Source organism: Melanotaenia boesemani, chromosome 7 (genome assembly GCF_017639745.1).
Source record: "Melanotaenia boesemani isolate fMelBoe1 chromosome 7, fMelBoe1.pri, whole genome shotgun sequence".
NCBI classification, from domain to species: Eukaryota; Metazoa; Chordata; class Actinopteri; order Atheriniformes; family Melanotaeniidae; genus Melanotaenia; species Melanotaenia boesemani.
Window position 1 is genome coordinate 35,571,937 of NC_055688.1, and position 22,914 is coordinate 35,594,850.

Here is a 22,914-nt window from a genome sequence, read left to right on the forward strand (position 1 = left end):
AGACCTCTTGTTCCCCAATGAACTGCTCTGAACCCCTGGGGGAGAAAAGAGGGCTTTAATTTTTATTTGGTTCAAAAACTCGGAGCACATGCAAACAAACATCAGTATGGAAAATGTCAGAAAAAGGATCCACTGTTCAGATGTTGGATGTAAGAGACTAACTAAGATGACAATCACAAGCTGCAGAGTCCCGTCTCCCCACCTGTCCATTCAGCAGTGTCATGGGGATGTTGCAGTAGACATGGCGGCCCCCGGGGCCCAGGGTGGAGAACTGCACCGTGGAGGGAGGTGGGAGGGGCGGCGACATGGAGGAGGGCTGTGGGGGGAGCTGGAACTCATAGCTGCGGCAGAAGTGTCGCATTTGGGCTGCCGTAGCAGTGTGACCCCCTCCCAGTGGCAAGGTCATCTGGTTGTAGTCAGGGATCTCTGTTGCTAAGGCAACCTGTAGGTGAAAAAACAAAACAAAACAAAAAAAGTATGGAGAGATTCTTCAATTTTTTTTAATTTCTGGATGAACTGTGAAAATAAGTAAGATAAAAAAAAGAACTCTGTAAAGCATTAAAACTTCATGAGGCTTCACTTGTTTTTCAGTGCCGACCTGAACTGAGAAAATAACAAATAGAATGTCGCTAATATAAAATCTAGAAAGTTTAAACCCCCAGAATTAAATAATGTACTTACAGTCTCCATTTTTTAAAAAAGAATTCCACTAAAAGAAAATCAAGTAAAATATGACAGACAGACCCAGGTGTGTACAACATCCCCATCTCTCCCTGTGGTTTTCCTGGACTGGAAAACGTCTCCACATATCACAATTTCCAAGGCCCTCAAACTTTATAATAAGCAATAATTCAAGTTTTAAACCAGGGGTGTCAAACTCCGGGGCCACATATAACTGGTCCAGAACAGTAAAATAACAGCATATTAACTTAGAATTGACAAAATCCAAAGTACAAGTACACTATCAAGATGTTCCCATTTAAAGAACAAGAAAACTTTATGAACAAGCTGAATTTCTTGAGAAAAACAAGTGCAGTTTCAACAATATCTTACCTCAGTTATTGTATTTAATTCTACATATTTTGTGTATAAAAATGTATAAAAATATGTTCAACATATTTTTCCATTTAAAAATATTAATATTTTACATTAAAATATATAATTTTTTATTTTTTATAAATTTCATTAACTTCATATTATTAAATATTTTACACTTTTAATTATATTTGTTTTTTTATTTATTTTACTTTTTATATTTTTGTATGTATTTTACATATTTACACTTTTTATATTATGTATTTATATATTTTACTCATTTACATGTAAATTACAATTTAGACAGACATGCTAGCAACATACTTGTACTTTTTTTTCATTAAAACAAAGACAAAAAAATTTATGTTTGTTGTGAAGCAAATTTGTTTGGCAACAACACAACATCCAGACCATCATTCTGCCGCCACCATGCTGGACAGGAGAAGTTAAAAAAACAGAACCACGCATGAAACCACACACACAAAAACATAAAATCAGACATAGGTCACATATGGGCAAAAAAAGTCGGATTTGAGCCATTTATAGACATTCGCATCAGAGCTAAAACAGTTCAGAATGTAACCTGTTATCCCCTAAAGTCAGTAGAACTTGTTACAGGCGACTTCTGGCCCATCTTTACTTTCTCAGCTCACTGTTTTCAGCCTCTGATGAATAATAACATCAGTCTGAAAAAAAGATCCTGCATAAACTCACCTGATGGTGTCCGTGACGACTCTCATTGGGGGGTGCTAGTGATGCAGAGGTGGTCGTCATAGCAATAGTGGAGACAGTGGTCTGTAGGTCACCAAAGAGGCCCTGTTCACCGGAGTCCATGACCTGTTAACAGAGAAGCACATGTATGAGGATTTTATATCATTATATCATGAGGATCTTCTATCAGTCAGTTGTCAGCGCTGAATATTTTGCTGTTGTGTGCTGGGGGAACTGCATGGTGGCCAGAGAGGGGTGTCAGTGATGGGAAGGAGGCAGACTCTGTCTCCAGAAGTGCATCAGGAGCAAGATACAGGCCATCCTCAGGAACAGTAGACACCCCCTGCATGACACTGTGGAAGCCCGGTATGCTGCAGGACCGAGTTGAGAAAAGTCAGAGCTGTAGCTTAACTTCACTTTGCTGTTTGTACATACTTGGTGTCTTTAAGCTTGTATTTTTGTAATTGAACAAGCACAGGTAAGGCAGAGTTACACGTCTGACAGTTTATGATATTTTCTGCAGAACGTGGTGGTATTGAGGGGTCAAAACGCACCTAACAGCCTTTCAGGGTTCGTTTCTGGCTTTGATGCATTGCTTGAACTTTTCTGCGTGATTTACAAGTGCAGACTAACAGAGATCAGTTTCTGCCCACTTAAATTCACAAAACCTTCTGTGCTGGTTTCATCAAGGCTTATTGTTCAACTGTAAGGTTGTCCTTGGACAACTTAATGAACCAAAACTACAGGAGTGAATGTTTCTAATAACCTGACTGAGCACTCGATAAATTCTTTAACTTCAGCTGTTCTGAGATAAGGAAGACATCACTATTCCAGCTGTATGATGCATCCTGTTCTTGTTTCTTTAAGATTATTCTCCAGGGCCGAGCAGCAGGGGAATATTTTCTGCTAATCAGGGCATGCACCACCTAAGGTGCCAACACATAATAAACATGTACACAACTTGTTTGCTGCTACTCAAGTTTTAATACATTATGTATATTTAGGAGACATTTCAAAGGGCATCTGTCTGTGGTAAAAGTATGCACTCCAGGGAAGAAAAGATCGCTGAAGCATTTCAGGACATTTCAGAACATATAGTTTGTTTATACCTGAAAATAAATATTAAAAGCTCTAATTATCTAATAATTCACTGAAACAAATGGATTCCTGGGATTGCTTCTGTGTATAGTACCACCATCTAAATGGGTATTTTTGATTTGATTGTCAACAGGTCTTAACATTTGATAAGTGCAAGCTCTTTTAAACAACAAATAAAATATGTAAGACAAAAACTAAATCAAAATACAAAAGCATTGTGTGAGAAACCAAATACAGCATAGCCTTACTGTTTCCATAAGAATTAAATGGATAAGTTGCAGCCAAGTGCTGCTGATCAGATGCATTTGATTTAATGATTATGATAAGTGTGAGCTCCTCCATAAAAGCAGTTTAGTCAGTTTACTGGTCTGAAGCATTCAGGTGTGTGTTGGCACAATGCCAAGGAGGAAAGACATCAGCAATGAGCTTACAGGAGCTGTTGCAACCCATCAGACTTAGAGGGGATGTAACAGGAGTCCTTCATTCTACAGGGAAAATGTATTTATAGTGGAAAACACTGAAGACAGCTGCCAGTCTTCCCAGCAGTGGACGTCCCTGCAAGTTCAACCCATGGCCAGTCCAGTGGTCATAGAGAGCCACATCTCAGACTCTCCAGGCCTCAGTTAGCATGTTACATTTTTAAGTTGACATTAGAATTAGGAAAAGACTTAACAAGTATGACTTGTTTGGAAGTTTATTCTGTCTGAAAACAACATGGAAGCACAGTTCAGATTTCTAAAATTGCATCTGAACACAAAACAAAACATCAAGACCAATGTCCTTTGTACAGATAGGACAAAGAAAAGATGTCTGGTCAGACAACAGCACGTTTGGAGAAAACCAAACACAGTCTATCAACACAAACACTATCAACATGGTGGTGGAGGGATCATGATCAGGGCTTGATCTGCAGCCATTGGACCTGGACACCTTGCAGTCACTGAGTGGCCCATGAACTCCTCTGGATACCAAAGTAATCTTGAGTCAGATGTGAGGCCATCTGTCTAACAGCTACAGATCCCAAACACAACAGCAGGTCTACAAAAGAATGACTAAAAACAAAAAGAATCGGTGTGTTGCAATGGTCCAGTTAAAATCCAGAACTCACCCTAATGAAATAATATTATGGGATCTGATAAGAGCTGCACATAAATTCCTAAGCAATGACATGGCTGACTAACGGTGGTTCTACAGGCTACTGAAACATGGGCTGTCCTTAGTTCCTTACACATTGCTGTTACATTTTTGCTTGGTTTACGTTGAATAAAATAAGAAATGGTGTAAAATGTTCTGCTGTTGTTCATGTGGTACCTCATTTTAAAACCTTAAAATTTCCTGATATGCAAAACCAAAATTAAAAGAGTATACTTTGTTTTTCATAGTTTACCTGCCGTCTGGACAGCGTCTCTCTGCGTTTAGCTGGCATCTCATAGACCACCTGTTTCCAAAACTTTGAGGACAGTTCATTGCTCTTAGGACCCTTCCACTTGATGATAGATAAAACCTTAACAAGAGGAGAAGAGAATAGGAAGAATGTCTTAAACTGCTGGAGTCACAATTCAAATGATTTCCTTCTTTTCTTTCATGGAAGACATTTACTAAATACCTTGATGGTATGTTTAAGTGCTTCCACCTCCTGGTAGTTGATGACATTCCTCAGGTTGGCACACTCTATCATGATCACCTGGAAATGCAGAAACAAAGGCAGTAAAAACAGCTGTATGTTTGGGCTACTAATCCAGAAAAGATGCAGAACATCTAGCTTTCTTCAGTAGTATTTCATCATCCCTACCTTGATCTCTCCTGTAACCAACATGGAGTGGAGGCGTGTCTCTATCTGGAAGATGCTCCACCCTCTTTTGGCAACAAATTCTGGAGTCAAAACAATGATCAAACGTCTGCTCTGCTCCACGCTACGAGCCAAGTCCTCAATGTAGGCTGATGGAGACAGAAACGGGACGAAGAACAAAAATCAGTAAGATTGTGAACCAAGCAACACCTTTGTGGGTGTTATTGTTTACGTGCTTGACAGTGTGCCAGAGTCTGCATTTTACCAGGAGTTTCCACTAGGGGACAACATAGACAATTCAGACCTTGCTGAACATTTGCATTTGCAATAAGGTAATCAGTTTTTCTTATAGGTGCTCCTGATGATTGTTTGCTTTGTTTTTTAACAGAAGCTGTTAAATTTCTCTACAAGTGTAGCAGCATTTTGTATCTCTATCTTCTATTTCTTCTCCTCACACTCCTCCTTTCGTTGTTTCCCTGTTGGGTTCAGCATTAAAATACAACTTCGCAATATTCATATGAAAGAACAATAATCAAGGGGACTTTTGTCCTCCATTAAGCTCTCACTGGTAAACAGATTTGTTCAGTACAACAAGGCAGCCAGAGCATCTTTCTGCTGTCATGATGCTGGACAAGACAAGTTATAGAAAATGAATGAATAAAAGAACATAACTAACTAAAAACACTTACCTTAATCTAATCTTGCAGCCTTATGCAATTGTTAATCAAAAATCCCATTAGAGACATAAATTTTTCACCACAGCATCGGAGAGCTTTTTGTTAGTAAATGATGGCAGTGACAGAAATATGTAGCTGAGCAACAGAACTGCTTGTGGAAAATGTTTGGCTCTGATACAGTACAGATCTGAAATAGAGATGATAGTTTTTCTGATTCACCATCAGCTTTTATATGAATGAGAGGAGGACAACGGGTGTGTGTGATGTTAAAAGCGAGTAAAGCTGCTGTCTGTGTCAGTATAGATGTGACCTGTATGCCGAGCCAGATGAAGCCATATCTCCCCGTAAAGACCCATTTTTTAATTATTTGTTGTTTGTAATGTTCTTTATGTTGTTTTGCAGAACAGAAACTCAAAATAGCTAATTATTTATCTCCTCTGCATACCTCTCCCTCACCATCTCTTCACTTGCTAACTAAATTAATGACAGACTCGCCAACAACACATTGTAATTTCAAGCTCAATTTGAGAGGCACAAATAGGACAGAACATCCCCAAATTCACTCTTCTTCCTCTATTCTTTTTATATTTTCTCTTCTTCTTTCCACTTACCCTTCACTTCCTCTTCTTGCTCTCTGTTTGTGAGGATTATGCTAATCAATTAATAAAATAACACAAACCAGTGACCCCGTCCCTTGCTCTTTCTGCTCCCGTTATTTATTCCACGCTCTCTTGTTCATTGTGTTGGGTGAAGCGGGGTGGATAATTGAATGGTGTATTTAAGGTTGCATCGCTGTGCCGCTCTGCTGGTAGCTCCCTTCCTGTCATGCACTCATTCTTCACTCTCCACAATGTAAAACATGCATGCAACTTGCACAGAATTATGTGTAGATTTATGCACAGTGGACATTTCTTTTTAGGATGTTTCCAGGGCAAAGAGATGCCTCGCTTGGGAGAACTATAACTTTTTTATTTGGCCTCAGAGCTTTCCAGCATGTCAGAACAGGAATAATTTAGCCAACGGCAGGCTTTGTAGAGCATGGCTATTCATTATACGCTATATCTAAGTAAATTCATATGGATATTTGTAAAGAAATGTTAAATAATGCAAGGAAAAGACAGTTTGTTCCTTCTACAAATGAGTTGTTTTGGTGATTGTGTTTTTCTTTTTGTTGCTTCTTGGTGTTTTTAGGACAGAGATTTGTGGGTTTTTTTTTTCTTTGCAAATGCATGTGCAACATTAGCTCAATATTCTATTAACACCTCAGCTGAATAAACCAGACACCTCTGAAACACGGTAATATGTCACATATTACACACAGTTCCTTGAGAAATTGCAGTTTCTCTCTGGGATTAATAAAGTATGTTTAATTTAATTTCAATTCATTTCATTGAGGCTCTCAGATACCTACAGTATGCTAACAGCAGCACATCAACAGCTGGCAAAGATCTAAGGCGGGCTACTCACTTTGGTCATACGAGGGCTTCAATCCAGCAAGAGTCCAGCACCCGACTCTAATTAATGAGTCGTTGTGATAGGCTGTTAGATCCATTTCATTTCATTTAGGTGTGCTGAAGCAGGAATACATTGAAAACCTGCTGGCTTGCCGCCCTCAGGATCAAACTGAGTAGCCCTGATCTAAGGCTTTGTGACATACACACATTAAATCCCCTTTCTTCCTCATTCTTATGCTCAGCAAGTCGTCTTCACCATGTCGATGTGACTAGATGCACTCAGTTGCTGCCATGCGATTGGCTGATTAGATATTTGCGTTAACAAGCGACTGAACCGACGTACCTAATGCAGTGATTGGTGTTGTGCAGGCTGCTGCTGGTCCAGAATGCTGTCGCTCATCTCTGAGCATCAACATACTGAAAAATGCCCAAGATCATATTGTTTGATGAAATCGTGATCTTGTATTTAAACAAAATGACTTACAAAAAAACTATATAAAACTAATAAATAAATAAAAAACAACAACAAAAGAAAAAACTTATATGCACTGCCTCTAGCACTACATGGCAGCACCTGGGTCCAACTGGATCACAGCAGTCTGACTACCACTTAATTATGACGTCCCATCTTTTTTGAATTCTTGCTTGTGTTGTTCTTACTCTCAAATGTAAGTCGCTTTGGATAAAAGCGTCTGCTAAATGACTGTAGAATAGAATAGAATAGAATAGAATAGAACATGCAAAAGTAAGCACATCTCCCCAGTACCTTCTTCCCTGAACTGGCTCCCCATTAATTTTAGGGTAGATTTTACATTTCATACGTTTCTTTTTTTAGATTTTGTTGAATAGACTGGGTTGAGGTTTTGACTGTTTCTATCTCCAGAGTGAAACAGGGTGGGAAAAACGTTTGAGTTGTAACATGATTCATCGATTCAATATAAAACTTATTTAATCTGACCACCAGTAAGTCTGCATAGATGTAAATATATATGGGGAGAAGAGACATATCATTTAAAAGGTTTTTTCCCACTAAATCCCAACCGTCTCAGATCAGATGATCTGATGCTGATGTTGCTGTAATGTGTTTTTCATCATTGATCTGTCACTCTGCCCTCTGCTGGTGAAGATGTGAAGCTTAGAGTCTAGTAAACTCCCTGTCGTTGGTGTGGCTGCCATGGCAGCAAGCTGGGAGAAAAAAGAGAAAGAAATCGAACCATTTCGAACTTCAGTGAGCCACGAGCAGCAGCTGCCCCGTTCCCCTCTGTTTACACTGGAAACAATGGATTCGGGGAGGGCACTTACTCGTTGTCTGAAAGCACCCTCACATTACTGCTATTAGTAAAACGTAGGGGCACAGATAGATGAAAACATGTGTTCATGTCAGTCATATTTTCCCTACTGTAAAAAATCTCCAGGAAAAAAGGAAAAAGAAAAAAGTATGACCATATCTATTGGGTGTGTATTATCCACAGCCTAAGCCGCTTTTACAAGCTGTGTAATCATCTGTAGGCATACAAGTGATTTTGAAGTGAACCTGGCCAAAAAGCTGCAGATTTTATTAGACTGAAAAGGAGACAAAGAAACATGTGATACACATGTGATGCACCTGAGAGCTGATGGAGACAAATGTGTGTGTGGCATGAAGAGTGTTATGATATAGGTCTACATGCATTTTTATTTATACTGATGGATTGATGCATTGTGGGTATTTGGGATTACCCAGAGAGCAACCAGAGAGATGGCATGCATGTGTGTGTGTGTGTGTGTGTGTGTGTGTATGTGTAGTAAGAGTAGAAGAGCAGCTTGATAAATGGAAAGATACTTACTGCTGCTGGGTATTAAATCTCTGTCTGGTATAAACAATTTGTATCCGTAATGTTTCTCCAGAACCTCCGGCAAGATCTCCAGAGCAAAGGACTCCTCATCGCTGCTCGTCCTGCTGAGAGAGCAGAAAGAAATATGAGCTCCAAATCAGACACAAAACAGTTAAATAATCATCTGCTGGTGGCTGCAATTGCATCTCATGGACTGATGTTGAAGTATATTTGTACAGACAGTGTTTAAAATTTCTTTTACTTACAATGGGCAAGAGGAAAAACTTCCTTTATTTAATATTGTAACCTCTTCTTAACGTGACCTCCTGTCTGAGATGACATACCCTAAAACACAACTACAAGGGATGTGTGTATAAGTGAACCTGAGCTATTTTCCAGGTGTTTGATTGAGGTGATATGCAGGTAAATATCTCAGGAAGCTATAGGCTGATGATGATGATGATGATGGACACCTCTATCAATGGTCAGTCAGGAGGATCCAGGGATAGCTCCCACATTCAGCTTAGAAACAGCATGATAGGAAGAGTGATCCTTTACTATAAAACCTCCTTTCATCTCCATGGAAACCAGCAGGATCTTCATGATTCATTTCAAACTAAAAGCACCCAAAGAGCACAGACCTCCATCAAGCCACAGGGTCACTCACCTGAGAAAAACCCCAAAAGGCCCAGTCAGTGCCCACTATATTTCACCAGATCCAGAATATCAACACGATCCGGGTCAAACAATGTCGGATTAAAACATCCACCATGATGTCATCGGTTATCTGGGTCAGCCCCAAAATGAAATCATTTGTTTCTTATTCCATTTCAGACATTTCCTGAAAATGTAATTAAAATCCTACGTTAACTTTTTGTGTTATGTTATTGACCAACAGACAAACTTACGCCACCAAAGCAATTACCTCCACCTTTGCAGAGGTAATAAAGGCAGTCATAGCAGAGTTTTTAGAGCTGGAATAAAACCTTTCTCCACAAACAGCAGCAGTAAGACATGATTTCTGGTTCTGGCTGTTAGCTCCAGAGTTTCTGTCCCACAGTGATGACACAGACGTCTTTGTAACCAGAAGAGTCTCTGCATCAAGCATGTTCCATAGAAATGACGGAGAAGGAGTGACGTCGCCTCCTGTGTGTCCAGCCTATTAGTTTTTGTGGAGCTGTTGGTTGTAGGACCAGCTTGTTTTTCTTTCTCCCCCTGTTCCTCTCTGCAGGCATCTCTGGCTCTGGAGGATGTTTCTGATCTGTGGCTACTGGGCCTGGTTCTATCTGAGGTTTCTCCTGGTTAAAAAGAATTGTTTTTTTATTCCCAATGTCCCAAGGGCTTTCTCAAAAAGAATTACAGGGTTTCTCTGTCACGGTCCAAGAGGAATGAGGAGTCGAAAGGACCGAAATGCAGAATAGAGGAGCTGAAACAAATCTGGGGTTTTAATGATGAAACACAAGAAACTATAGATGACACAAAAACTGGAACAGGGAGTAACATGAAAAATGATCCAGTAAGAGCCATTTGGAAACTAAGAGTCTAATCCACATGGAACTAATGTCAAAATGAGCAGCAGGTGCGGCAATAAGTAAAAGAACCCAGGTGTGATAATCAGGAAGCAGGAAGTAAAGTGAACAGAACACAAGGGAATAAATTCAACAAAATAAAACAGGAACCTCAAGACTGCAACAGAAGAAAACCTGCAGACCAAGATATTCTCTCTGTTATAAAACAACCAATTAAATAGTTTTTGATAATGAAGTCATTTTTTGTACACTGACTCTGTAGAGATGTAACTGAAATTTATTTAAAGATTTAATTCCTGAAAGAGCTTTTTAACATTTGTTTACCTGTGGATGAAAAAATATTAATCCCTATATATAAAAAATGCAACTCAAAATTCACCTCCAGTTACTCCAGCAAAAACCCAACAAAACAACATGACAACAAACTAACATTGTGATCAAATTAAGAAATAAATATAAAGTGAAATGACATGTAGTAAAAACATGCAGTAAAACATCGAATAAAAGCCATTTTAAAGAAGTACAGCTGTGCATGTGTGCAGTGAGGTTAGTGGCTCTCAAGAAAATGAATGAATGAATGAATTTATTGTCATTGCACAACAATTACATCAATAATCATTGGCAGTGAAATTCTTAGATCCCAGGCTCTCCTAACAATAACAAAAAGAATAAAAACCACATGAAAAAAGTGGAACACAAAAAGCAAGAATACAACAAATAAGTTATACAATAAAATATATAATAAGCAATAAGAAAATGGTATTATTTAAAGGTGGCGTTGCTGCTGACAGCATTTAGAAGTCTTATGGGGTATGTGGTGTTAAGCTGTCCCTGAGCCTGGTCCGTGTCACTTCAATTTGTGTCTATAGGAAGGCAGCAGCAGAACTAAGATGTGGTCAGATGTCCCAAAAGGAGATCGAGGGAAGGCCTTATACGTGTTTGCGTAAGGGGTGTAAACATGATGGAGTGTATTCTTGCCAGCGTAGAACAGCTGATGTGTTGGTGGTATCTCAGCAGGACTTTCCTCAGGTTGGTGCTGTTAAAATTCCCGCCTACAATAAACGCAGCCATGAAGTCTCTGCCTTGTTGATAACTTCAAACAGTTCTTCCATGGCCTCGTTGGTTTCAGTGTGAGGCGGAACATACACTGCTGTCATGACAACCGATGTAAACTCACACGGAAAATAATGAGGCCGGCATCTGATCATGAGGTGCTCCGGGTCCGGAGTACAGCCCGTAGAAATAATTCCCACATCTGAGCACCACTTGTTGTTCACCATGAAACAGACACCAACTCTCTCGCTCTTTCCTGAATGTATAGTCCGGTCCAGCCAATAAACGGAGAGTCCCTCGGGAACTAGTCCGGGATCGAGGGGTCGAGCCAAGTTTCCGTTAAAGCAAAAACGTTACAGATGTTAATCTCCCGTTGAAACGCCATCCTGCTCCGAAGTTCAACCAGCTTGTTGTCCGCCGCTCAGGTACAACAACAGGTAGGCGCCACCATGGAGATTCCCACGCTGTAAGCTGGTGGTGGTGGCGATAAAAAAGTTTTTTCCACCACCAACCTGATGCATTGTAATTATCTCTATCATATTGTATGGTAGGGCTCACTATAGCAGGTTGCATAACTAAGAAAAAAAAAAAAGAAAGACCAAATAAGGAAAAAAAATAATGTTAGGAGAGAGAGCTTGAGAAGCAGCAGCCATTCTTGGCGCCATGTTCAACGCAAGATGAAAAAAAGAAAGAAAGTGAAAATAGAATTAAATCCAAACATTTGCTGCTAGTTAAAGACAAACGTGAAAAGATTTGTTCTAAGTGTTTTTATTTCTAGTTTTTAAAAATATGGTGAGTTGGATTCTCTGATGTCTGCAGGCAGCAGCTTTGGAGTATAATTAAAAAAATGCTGCATCTCTTATTTTCCTCCAGCTGTTACAGGAAACCTTCAGTAAACTAGCAGCAGATGATTCCAGGAGGTGTATAATCTGAGTGTTATTAGTGTAACTGCGTCCTGTTTACACAAGAATATGAAATTGATATCAATTTTCTCACTTTCCTAAAGAAATGGGATCATTGTCTCTGCTTTTGTTTAATACATGTTAACTTTAGGTATATTTGTGTCCCCATAATTCAGTCCCAACTTAACTCTGTAGCATGACAAATGAAGCACACAGCAGGAATTGTGGAGCAGAGCACATCGACTGGCACTACCTTTAAATCTCAAGTACCTTTAACTGTTCTGTTCAAGTATACAAAAGAGAAACGTCCAAAAGCAAAAGATGCTTGTTTTTCAGTTTAAGTCATTTGTATGACGTTAACTGATAGAATGAATTAATCCATGACATCTGTGCATTAGTTTAAGCTGTAGTTATATTTACACATCATTGTTAATACACACGCAGAATGAATTTTTGTCATGTAAGAAGTTACAACTCACCAGTATCAATAAAAGAATGAGTCTGTTTACTTGACCATTCAAGTCCGTTAACTGGGGGAATCGGACGATTCTAATAATCATATCTGACATGTCTACATGCACTTCTAAAAGGCACATTTGAAAAACCCCAGTTTACATTTTGCAGATTCATCAGATTTATTTCAGAGTGTATGTAGAGATGTAACTTCCTGTTATCTTCACAGCGTCCTGTCTTCCTTGTACGTGGCTGTGCCCATGGTTTAGCGTTAGCTGCTAACACGGGCGCTAATAAGCTGCAGCATAGACTACATGTTAATGTTTTACTTTATTTATACTCTGACTTCCCCCTCCTGCATGCCATCATGTGTTTCCTTTGTGTTCTGCTCATGTTGTGATTTTTTTTTCTTTGTACATGCACACATGTAAACAAACTAAAATCTGACATACGGGTCTACATGCATAAATGCATCAGGTGTGTTAATCCTGTTTCTTATAATCAGATAACTGTCACTATTGCATAAAGAAAAATCAGATTATGCTGTCTACATGATCACTTGGATTATCTGATAACTCCAGAAATCAGTTAATAATCAGATTTTTGGTGTGCATGTAAACAGGCTGAATGAAATACAGGTGACAGAATAGCATGTTTGGAAGTGAAGCTCCTAACAAAGCTCAATGGCTCAGTGTCAGTAAAGAACAGTTATAAGTTGGTATTATATTTCTGTGTCAAAGTAAAAATGTTATTTTGTTTTTTATTTTAGTGCCTTAAACATTTGCCACAATCCAAATACAAATTCATTAAGGAACTGACCTGCCCAAAGAGTCGAGGTCCACTTTAGTGTAGGACAGATAGCCGTCATACTCCTTATTATCTGTAGAAGGAGAGAGAAACATAGAGAACATGGACACAGTCAGATGTGACAAAACCCCCCAAAATATACAAACAAACAAACAAACAAACAAACAAACAAACAAACAAACAAACAAACAAACAAACAAACAAACAAACAAACAAACAAACAAACAAACAAACAAACAAACCAACCAACCAACCAACCAACCAACCAACCAACCAACCAACCAACCAACCAACCAAACAACCAAACAAACAACCAACCAACCAACCAAACAAACCAACCAACCAACCAACCAACCAACCAACCAACCAACCAACCAACCAACCAACCAACCAACCAACCAACAACAAACAAACAAACAAACAAACTCTTTTATGATCTGTCCACAAGTACATTTTGACAAACTGTGTTTGCATCATTGGTCCACATTTAAAGAGTTTGAAAATGAACTTGTCAAGGTGAAGATTTGCAGATAATCTGGCTGTGCTGTGTAGGCTTTATATGGACAGGAGTACCATTGTTTGTGGCTTGCATGATGATATGCACCATGAATTCCTTTATTTGCATGAATATTTGGCCAACCTAAACAAAGTTGTGCTGACACTAATCTTAACAGGACTTTTTACATGTTACATAATATTTAAATAGTATTTTAATGTTGAAGGAATTACACAGAATTATTGCGCCGAATAGTGTTACATTACACATTTTACAATTCACACATGCACTTTCTGCACTGTGGGTTGTAGCCCCGCCTCTTCCGCTATGAAATTGCCTCTCACACACATATACAAGTTCTCATTCAAACCAGTGTCGGCTCACACATGCATGTGTAAATAATCTGTCACACACAGGACTGTTATCACTGATTCAAATGGGTATACGTAACCTCTTATCTATCAAACACCTTGTAAAAAAATAAAAACCAACTCTGACCAGCTTACCGTCTTCAGTTTCATCACTCCCAAAGTGTCTCCTGTAGCAGAGCATGATCTCCAGGTTGTAACACTTATAGAGAGCAGTTAGGACCCCCAGCAGCAGCAGTATGACCCCGAGTCCACCCGCAAGCTCCAGACGATACATATCTGTCAGATACAGCAATGAGAGGAAGAATGAAGAAACCAGTGAGATTTATATCAGTTAAAGGGGCAGGGGAATTCTAACAGATGGAGATGCATAAGCAAAGTAAGGATTATTCTGTGCGTTAGGGGGTTCATTTTGTTTGTGTGCCGTTTCTAAACTGCTTTGTTCGCATCTTAGTAAATCTAGAATAATCTGGCTCAGGGAAATACACAAATGAAAGCTTCATTTACCTTTAGATTGGCACATTTGCTAAGCTGATAATGAGGACTGGATATCATTTACTCACATAAACACATGGACACAAGCAGGACCTGCTGATATTGGGTCTTTTTGTGATGAAGCATAGCAGCATTTAGAGGCTTCATTAAGCGTCTGCCTGGCATTCCTATCAGTTCAGCACAGAAATGAACAGAACTGCATGAGTGAAACACAAAAACACCCACACACACAAATAAACTGAAGGAGACAAGTTTGTAACCAGCAGTTTGATTAGTTAAGAATTAATGATGATGGTTTGCTCCATGTAATAGAGTAATTCTCTTTGGACTTCAGGTCAGAGATGAGAGACTGGATGTCTCTCTCACTAAAGCCGTCTTTGATACCAGCATGGAATTACACCAGGTCTACAACTGTGCTCAGCCTCAGAGATTTCTCATTACACTCATTCAGCCCACACGTATCTGACGAGGAGGCATGGTGATATTCATGACTTAGAGTAAACATTCAACCCCTGAAAGCCACTCCTGTTTTAGGCTGTTTAGCCGTCTGAAGCACATTCTGATTCAGCAAGTAAATTCTGCAAACAAGACAAACATTACAACGCCCTGCCCAGCAGACACCTTTTCTATAATTCCAAAAAGGTGAATACAAACAGAATGCAACGATTACAAACTTATCAAACTAACATTTCATTTACAAAAATCACAAGACTCTGCATCGATCTGTCGTGGTGAAGAAGGAGCTGAGCCAAAAAGGCAAAGCTCTCGATTTACCGGTCGATCTACGTTCTTACCCTCACCTATGGTCATGAGCTGTGGGTAATGACCGAAAGAACAAGATCGCGAGTACAAGCGGCCGAAATGAGTTTCCTCCGCAGGGTGGCCGGGCTCTCCCTTAGAAATAGGGTGAGAAGCTCAGTGATCCGGGAGGGGCTCAGAGTAGAGCCGCTGCTCCTCCACATCGAGAGGAGCCAGATGAGGTGGCTCGGGCATCTGGTTAGGATGCCTCCTGGACGCCTCCCTGGTGAGGTGTTCTGGGCACGTCCCACCGGAAAGAGGCCCCGGGGAAGACCTAGGACACACTGGACGGACTACATCCCTCAGCTGGCCTGGGAACGCCTCGGAATCCGTCCGGATGAGCTGGTGAATGTGGCCGGGGAGAGGGAAGTCTGGGTTTCCCTGCTTAGGCAGCTGCCCCCGCAACCCGACTCCGGATAAGCAGAAGAAAATGGATGGATGGACAATCAAATCTTATTTTTTGTTTTTTAAACTTGTTTTAAAACATTAAGACCTGCAGTGTGAATGTAGCCATAATCCCTGCAGCGTCTCCCAGGCCCTACTCTTGGTAGGACATACCCAGAAAACCTCCCAATTGATGCAGATATTTGTGCAACATGTTCCAATGCAGATGATATCTTTTTCAGGGAAGATCTGGGAGCATGGGAGCATGTGCAGGAGCTGAGGTGATGGTGAGAACACAGGGCTCTGACAATTTGTCTACATATGGTACATTGTGGTGCATAACTGGCTGAAAAAGTGATCTAATTTTTGCTTTTTGCTGCATGCAAGAGCCTCTATATTGTGTTATGCCTCCCATGAAGTTTAAAGTACAGCAGAAACAAGGTGAAGAAATTTCTCAACAAATGGGAACTAGTATGGCAGGTGTGGAGTACAACATACAGGAACTTTCAACCCTTATACGTTCCATAATGAGAGAGGAGTTGATCGTGGTGGTAGATAAGCTAAACAATCTCACAAAAGACATATCTGCATGTACACGAAGGCTTGGTGAAGTTGACAAGACAGTGTCGAACCTGGACTCACGCGTGAGTGTGTGTGATGAGCTAATTAAGACCAATGATGAGAATGAAACATAAAACCAAGTGACTTGAAGCGCAGCTGCAAATAGAACGTCCGCGTGTTTGGCCTGACGAACGACACTGAAAAAGGGAATCCGACCAGCTATATGTCCGCTCTGTTTAAGGAGTTATTTAAAGGAAAAGTACTGTGGGAGCCACAGATGGAGATGGTCTGCAGGACTGTACCGGTGAGGAAAGGTGCTGCTGATCGAGCAATGATTGTACGTCTTCACAAGTTCACAACCAGAGAGGAGATTCTAAAAATCGCCAAGAAAGAGAGTGTGCTACGAGTACAAGGGATCAAGCTAAGGATCTTTCCGGATTTCACCACAGAGATGGGCAAAAAACTTGAGGGATTGCGAGAAATGAGGAGTAAATTTGAAGGACGCAGGGGTGAGGCATAATTCATCCAGCAATGCTGGATGCAATTTAACATTCAAAGGAGAGTCTAAAAAGTTCACAAAGTGTAAAGCTGCAGAAGTGTATGTTAAGACCATAACTGATGCTGGACTGAATGTGACTAGACTGACTAAACAATAAGGAGATGTGATAGAAAATAAACTGGACTATGGCCTACAACAGTGAGCTTAAAGTGACTTTTCTATTAACTAGTTTTATGTTAGGCAAGATAAAAAGAAATTTAATTTTGGATAACCCTGTAACCATAAGTTTTTGTTCATAAATTTAAGACCACATAGCCAACATTCAGTTTAGGAGATGAATATCATCTCATATCATCAACTTGAGTTCAATGACAGGTGTTTTCCCTTCACTATGGAAATGAGAAAAAATGATACCTTTAATTAAAAATAATAAAGAACAGTTTTCAGGTCATGATAGCAGACCAACAAGTTTGTTACCAGCAGTATGGAAAGTAATGGAAAAGTTGTGTATCATCAAATACATGAGTATTTTGAAGTAAATGGATTAAACGCAGTATATCAATATGCTTACAAGATGGCTCATTCCACAACTACAACACTCATTCTGGAAACTGATAATAAGAATTTGGTGGGCACAGTGTTCTTATACCTAAGTGCAGCCTTTGATGTTCTACACCACAGTATTCTTTAAAAAAAGATGTTTGTTATAAACTTGAACCATCTGCTGTAAATGGATTGACAGCTATCTTTGAAAGCTATCTACTTTAATGGTAGCTATTCTGAGGTTAAAGAGGTGAGTTGTTGGGTGCCCCAGGGCAGTTGTTTAGGACCCCTTTTATTTTCAGTTTTTACTAATGATTTTCCATTTGTAATTAAACATGCAACAATAGCAGTATATGCAGATGACACAACATTATATTTATCTGCAAAAAAATGTAGAACAACTTATCTTAAATAAGGAGTTGGACTTTCTCTACACAATGGATTACTGACAATAAATTAGTTATCAATGTAGGTAAAACTAAATGTATGGTAGATGGGTCAAAAAATGGTTTTAAGCTGTCATCAACATTGCTCTTGACTACAGGAGAAAATGTGATTCAAGAAGTAGAAGAAGCTAACTTACTGGGTGTAACTGTGGATAGCACAATGTCTTGGAACAGTCACATAAATAGTATATGGCAAAAAAATTGGTTGTAGTATTGGAATAATCAGATTAATAATCAATTCCCAACTGGTTGACCAAACGATTAGCTCAATCATTAGAATTATCTGATCTAGATTATGCATCAGTTGTTTGGTCAAGTACGAATGAAAATAATTTTCACAAATTGCAAGTTGCACAGAATAAAGCGGCACAAACTGTTTGGGTTTGTCCATACAGAACTAATATAATCACAGTGAAACAACAATTTCGCATGGTTAACTGTAAAATACAGATTAAAATATTTTTTATCATCATTTATTTGTAATAATATAGTAACAAAAACCCCTGAAATTTACAGAAAAATCTTTTTTTGCTGATCCACATAGTTATTGCACAAGACAAACCAGTGAAACGGTGTGTTCTGTTCTGTTTAGGCAGAACAAATCAGTTTCAGAGAGCAGTTTTTCATCAGGCATGAAATGGATAGCCTGGAATTCTGTTAGTAGAAAATAATAGAAAATGTTAAAAAAAAAAAAAAGATTTTGTTCACACAATAGATATGAAACAGAAAGTGTTAAAAATATTGAACAATGCCTTATGATCTGTATAAGAAAGCTATCGTTTTGCGAATGAGAATAAAGGAATAGAAACTTTTTTTATTGTTTTTGCTTTTTTAATTTTTATTGCATTGGGTTGTTGCATTATATGTCCTGCTTGTGTGTGTGTGTGTGTGTGTGTGTGTGTGTGTGTGTGTGTGTGTGTGTGTGTGTGTGAAACTCCTGTTCAATTGGGATCTTTATAAATTAAATGAAATCTGGCATATTTCAGCAAGAATGCTTGCAATCTTGGTGAAATACGCAACTGAATTTGGGGTTTTAATTTTGGCTGCTGTTATAGCTCCTGTGGCATTATAACTGAGATGTTGAAGCATGGTGTGTATTTTAGCTGCTGCCCCAAACATTCAAGAAATTACAATTTGTAACAACAAAAAACAAAACAACAACAACAAAAAAAGAGAGATTTCCATTAAGATTTATTTGTTTTGCCTTTTTATTGTTTTAGAATGAGCCATTTATATCCATCCAGAAGGAAACTCCCTAGAGGGCAATAAAGAAACCAAGGAGGAATCAGTGGCAAGGTTGCCAGGTCTGCTGATTATCCAGCCACAGAGCTCTGTTTTTTGTTTGCTTTTTGCTGAAAATCTCACCAGTGGCAGGCTTCAGAGTGTTTTGTCGGGTGTTTGTGGCTGATGTTGAAATTCACTGATGATGTTTTGGTATCTGAAGTTTTGTAAACACTAAATATATATTAAATATTAAGTTGACAAAACACATAAACTTTGCCCAGAGAGACAGATGAAATCATATCAGCATGTCAGACACACACACATACGTGATCTGGGACTGATTGTGTGTGTGAATGAATGATAGTGCCTTCATAGGCAATATGAGTGCATGGGAGATTAATGGAACATGGCTGGTGAATGGCACCATGGGAAATATGATCTATTGCTGTCTGCCTCTCAGCCACATCCCCCAGCACACACAGACACACACACTAACACACACACTCACCCTAACTCAACTCATCCCTGACTTCTCCTGGAACCACTTCATTTCAAAAGCAGTTTATTGATTTTCCAAGAAATGATGCTTGTGACCACATTTTGTTGTAGAGCTTGAATCTTTGTTTTTTGATAAGGGATATTAATTTATTTTCATATGATTTGACATAATTTGCAGTCTGGTCTGATTACTTCAGCAATGAGCGAATGATTCAGTTTTTAACTGAACAATAGACACCCCCCATATTTCAAAAGTTTAATACTAAAGTTTAATATGCGCCTTTATTCTCAGTAGTGATAAAAGGAGATTATTCATCTCTGGGTTTTATTAGCTTATAACTTTTTAATGAGTGTCAGCATACATTGTTTACATTGCTGCTTTTGATTAGGGCTCAGAAGACGGGGAAGGGAAGGCATCATCAGGCTGAAGCAGAGACACTTCGATCCAATATTCAGATGATGTGACAGCAGCCTGATAAAAACATCATAGCTCTGATTTACCAGGTTGTGATTTAATGGATGCAAAGGTTAGACACATCAGAAGAAAATGTGTGTGCAGCCATTAGACTCTCAAATAGAGACAGTACAACAGATTAAAAATCCTGTTCTGGTAAACCTGCTAATCTGTCTGTTAGATGAACAACAGTAACATTTAGGAAAATATTTAACAAAAACAAAACATAAATGCTTCTTCAAAAATGCCTAAAATCTAAAAGTAAGTATCTATTAAGTGAAAATTTTTAATCTGGTAAAGTGTCACCGTTGCACCAGACTCTGCTACGAACACACCTGCTCCTGTCAGCCACCACCGCTCCCCCTCTCCGGAATACTAATGAAACACACCAGCTCCAGGACTTATAAGCTCCAGTTCTCCTGCCAGCCTCCGTCGGACCTCGTTCAAGCATGCAGAACTCTTCCTCTTCCCCGTCCCGGTCCCGACTGGCCAAGCTAACAACTTGGACTTTGTATGGACTCTGAGATAGTAAGATTCTTTCTGAAGCAAAGGGGAAGCGGGGGCGGGTCAATGGCAGCATCCACTACCAGGGGTAGTGGTTATTTCCCTTCGTGAGGTCACAAAGGGAAAAATCTCAGACTTACCCGTTTGAGCACACATTTGCTAAAAAGTGGAACAAGCAAATGAGAGAGGGGACAGAATTTTCTAATTTTTGTGCCTCATACACAGGCTATGGGGACACATATATGACTGTTAGAAAAGCATTAGAAAGTTTTGCATAATATGGGACTTTTAAAGCAGCACTGCTGAAACCCCCAACAACGGCTACTTTGGCATCCATCTTGCATCCCGTCTCTTCTCTGAGATCTCTCCATCCAGTAAAAGTCAGTCTGATGTTGACTACTATCACCCGCTCTGTCCTTTTCTCTTTTACTTTTCTTCTCTTCCTCCAATAAAATCCTCTTGCATTTCTTCGATGAAGCAGCCATCGTGTGCATCCAGGCATTGTGTTGATATCCAGTAGCTGGCGGGCGATGTGGAGTCGTAAAGCAAAAACACGGCTGTCACATGATGCTGCAGGCTGGAAGAAGTTGTGAATTTAGGCTTCTCTGCCTCTGGATGCTGCAGGGCAACGATGGCTCCAGAAATGTGCAAGGCAAGTCACTTTGCAAGAATCACAATGACAACAATACATGTATAATTGGATCTTTAAGATATTTTCTTTAAAGACAGCCTCCATGAATCTAATCTTTTTCTGAATGACTAAAGTTTGGAAGTCTGCAGAAGGGCAGCACCTGCGTTCGCTTGTATCTGTGAGCATAATGATTTAAAACTATCAAAAGCACTCGTCTCAAATTTTATTTTACTTATTGTTTCTTTTAAACATACTTACAGTATATGGTAATTTAAAAAGAAAACCAATATATGCTTACTTTTTGCATATTTCTATGAGTTCTTTATTGCAATATAGGTAAAAAAAAAAGGAATTAGACTTTTTTCAGAAATCTTTTTTTTAATAGATATTGCCTCATGGTGGAAGTGATCATTATTTATATCAATCAAAATTATTTGTTGTAATTTAACTGAGACATTATGAAAAACAGGCAATACAACATGACGATACAGCCACCTTACAACTCGTGTTAAGAGGGGCTAAATAAGAGCTGAAGTTTGCAGCTGCTGTCTGATCTGGTAGCCCTCTCATTTGTTAGGACCTATTTTCAGTCAAACTGATCCAAACACAAAACTCTGGATGTGTAAATCATCTGCATTTTTAGAGATTTTTGAACAACTCACTTCCAATTCTTTATTGGTTTCAGCAAATTTCTCACAAACTTTAAATTCAGGCTTAGAGCTCATTAAGTGAGTCAGACTGCTTGAATTTTGAATGTTGTGGCTTCATGTTCCCCTGATTTCGCTCCTGGCAGATACATTCATTCATCAATGTGTAAATCTTGTGTCCTAAGTTTGCTCTGTTTTTGCATCAGGTTTTTCTAGCGTTTGTTACTGACTTTTTGCACAGACTCTTTAATTCAGATGTGGGTGTAGTCTACATTCACCAGCGACTTTATTAGGTTCACCTGCTCCATTGCTTGCTAACGCTAATCAGCCAATCACATGGCAGCAATTTAATGCATTTAGTCATGTAGACGTAGTAAAAAACATGCCTGAGTATTGTTGCTGACCATGTCCATCCCTTTATGACCACAGTGGAGCATCTTCTGATGCTACTTCCAGCAGGATAATGCACCATGTCACAAAGCTCAGATCATCTCCACCTGCTTTCTAGAACATGACGATGAGCTCACTGGACTCCAACGGCCTCCACAGCCACCAGATCTCAGTCCAGTAGAGCAGCTTTGGGATGTGGTGGAACGGGAGATTCTCATCATGGATGCAGCCGACAAACCTGCAGCAACTGTGTGATGCTGTCATGTTAATAAGGAGAAAACCTCTGAGGAAGGTTTCCACCGCCTGCTTCCATCTATCACAGCAAGAAGTTAAATGGAGGTTCGACCCGGTAGTAGCAAGGTGGAGCAGATACAGTGGACGGTGAGTGGACTGCATCACTCACTGTGAAATCCTTCTTTTAAATTTTAGTGCCAAACTCAGTCACAAATAACTGATTGTCTTTAGAGTAAAACCTAAAAAAAGACAAACATTTATTTCTGGATTTCCTTGGAAGGCTGACTCTACTTTTCTTTGCTGTACTGGTTGATAAAAGTAACACGGGGAGATTATTTCACCTGATTCAGTTGAAGTTACCACATTTCACCAGTAGACGTCTCTCCAGCTCCACCTGCATCAGCCACACGGCTTCCCCAA

At 39.4% G+C, this 22,914-nt stretch overlaps 1 protein-coding gene across 4 annotated transcripts in view; it reads right to left on the reverse strand.

Moving 5' to 3' along the window:
- il1rapl2 (interleukin 1 receptor accessory protein-like 2) overlaps positions 1-22,914 on the reverse strand; it is a 494,907-nt gene that overhangs the window by 2,096 nt on the left and 469,897 nt on the right. The window contains exons 10-18 of one of the 4 annotated variants that reach the window (XM_041990449.1): positions 14,325-14,465; positions 13,335-13,395; positions 8,591-8,703; positions 4,637-4,782; positions 4,451-4,528; positions 4,232-4,348; positions 1,750-1,872; positions 203-442; positions 5-35 (exon numbers count right to left, since the gene is read on the reverse strand). In XM_041990449.1, coding sequence (XP_041846383.1) covers positions 5-35; positions 203-442; positions 1,750-1,872; positions 4,232-4,348; positions 4,451-4,528; positions 4,637-4,782; positions 8,591-8,703; positions 13,335-13,395; positions 14,325-14,465 — 1,050 coding nt within the window. The other 3 variants (XM_041990452.1, XM_041990450.1, XM_041990451.1) reach the window with 3 other exon arrangements.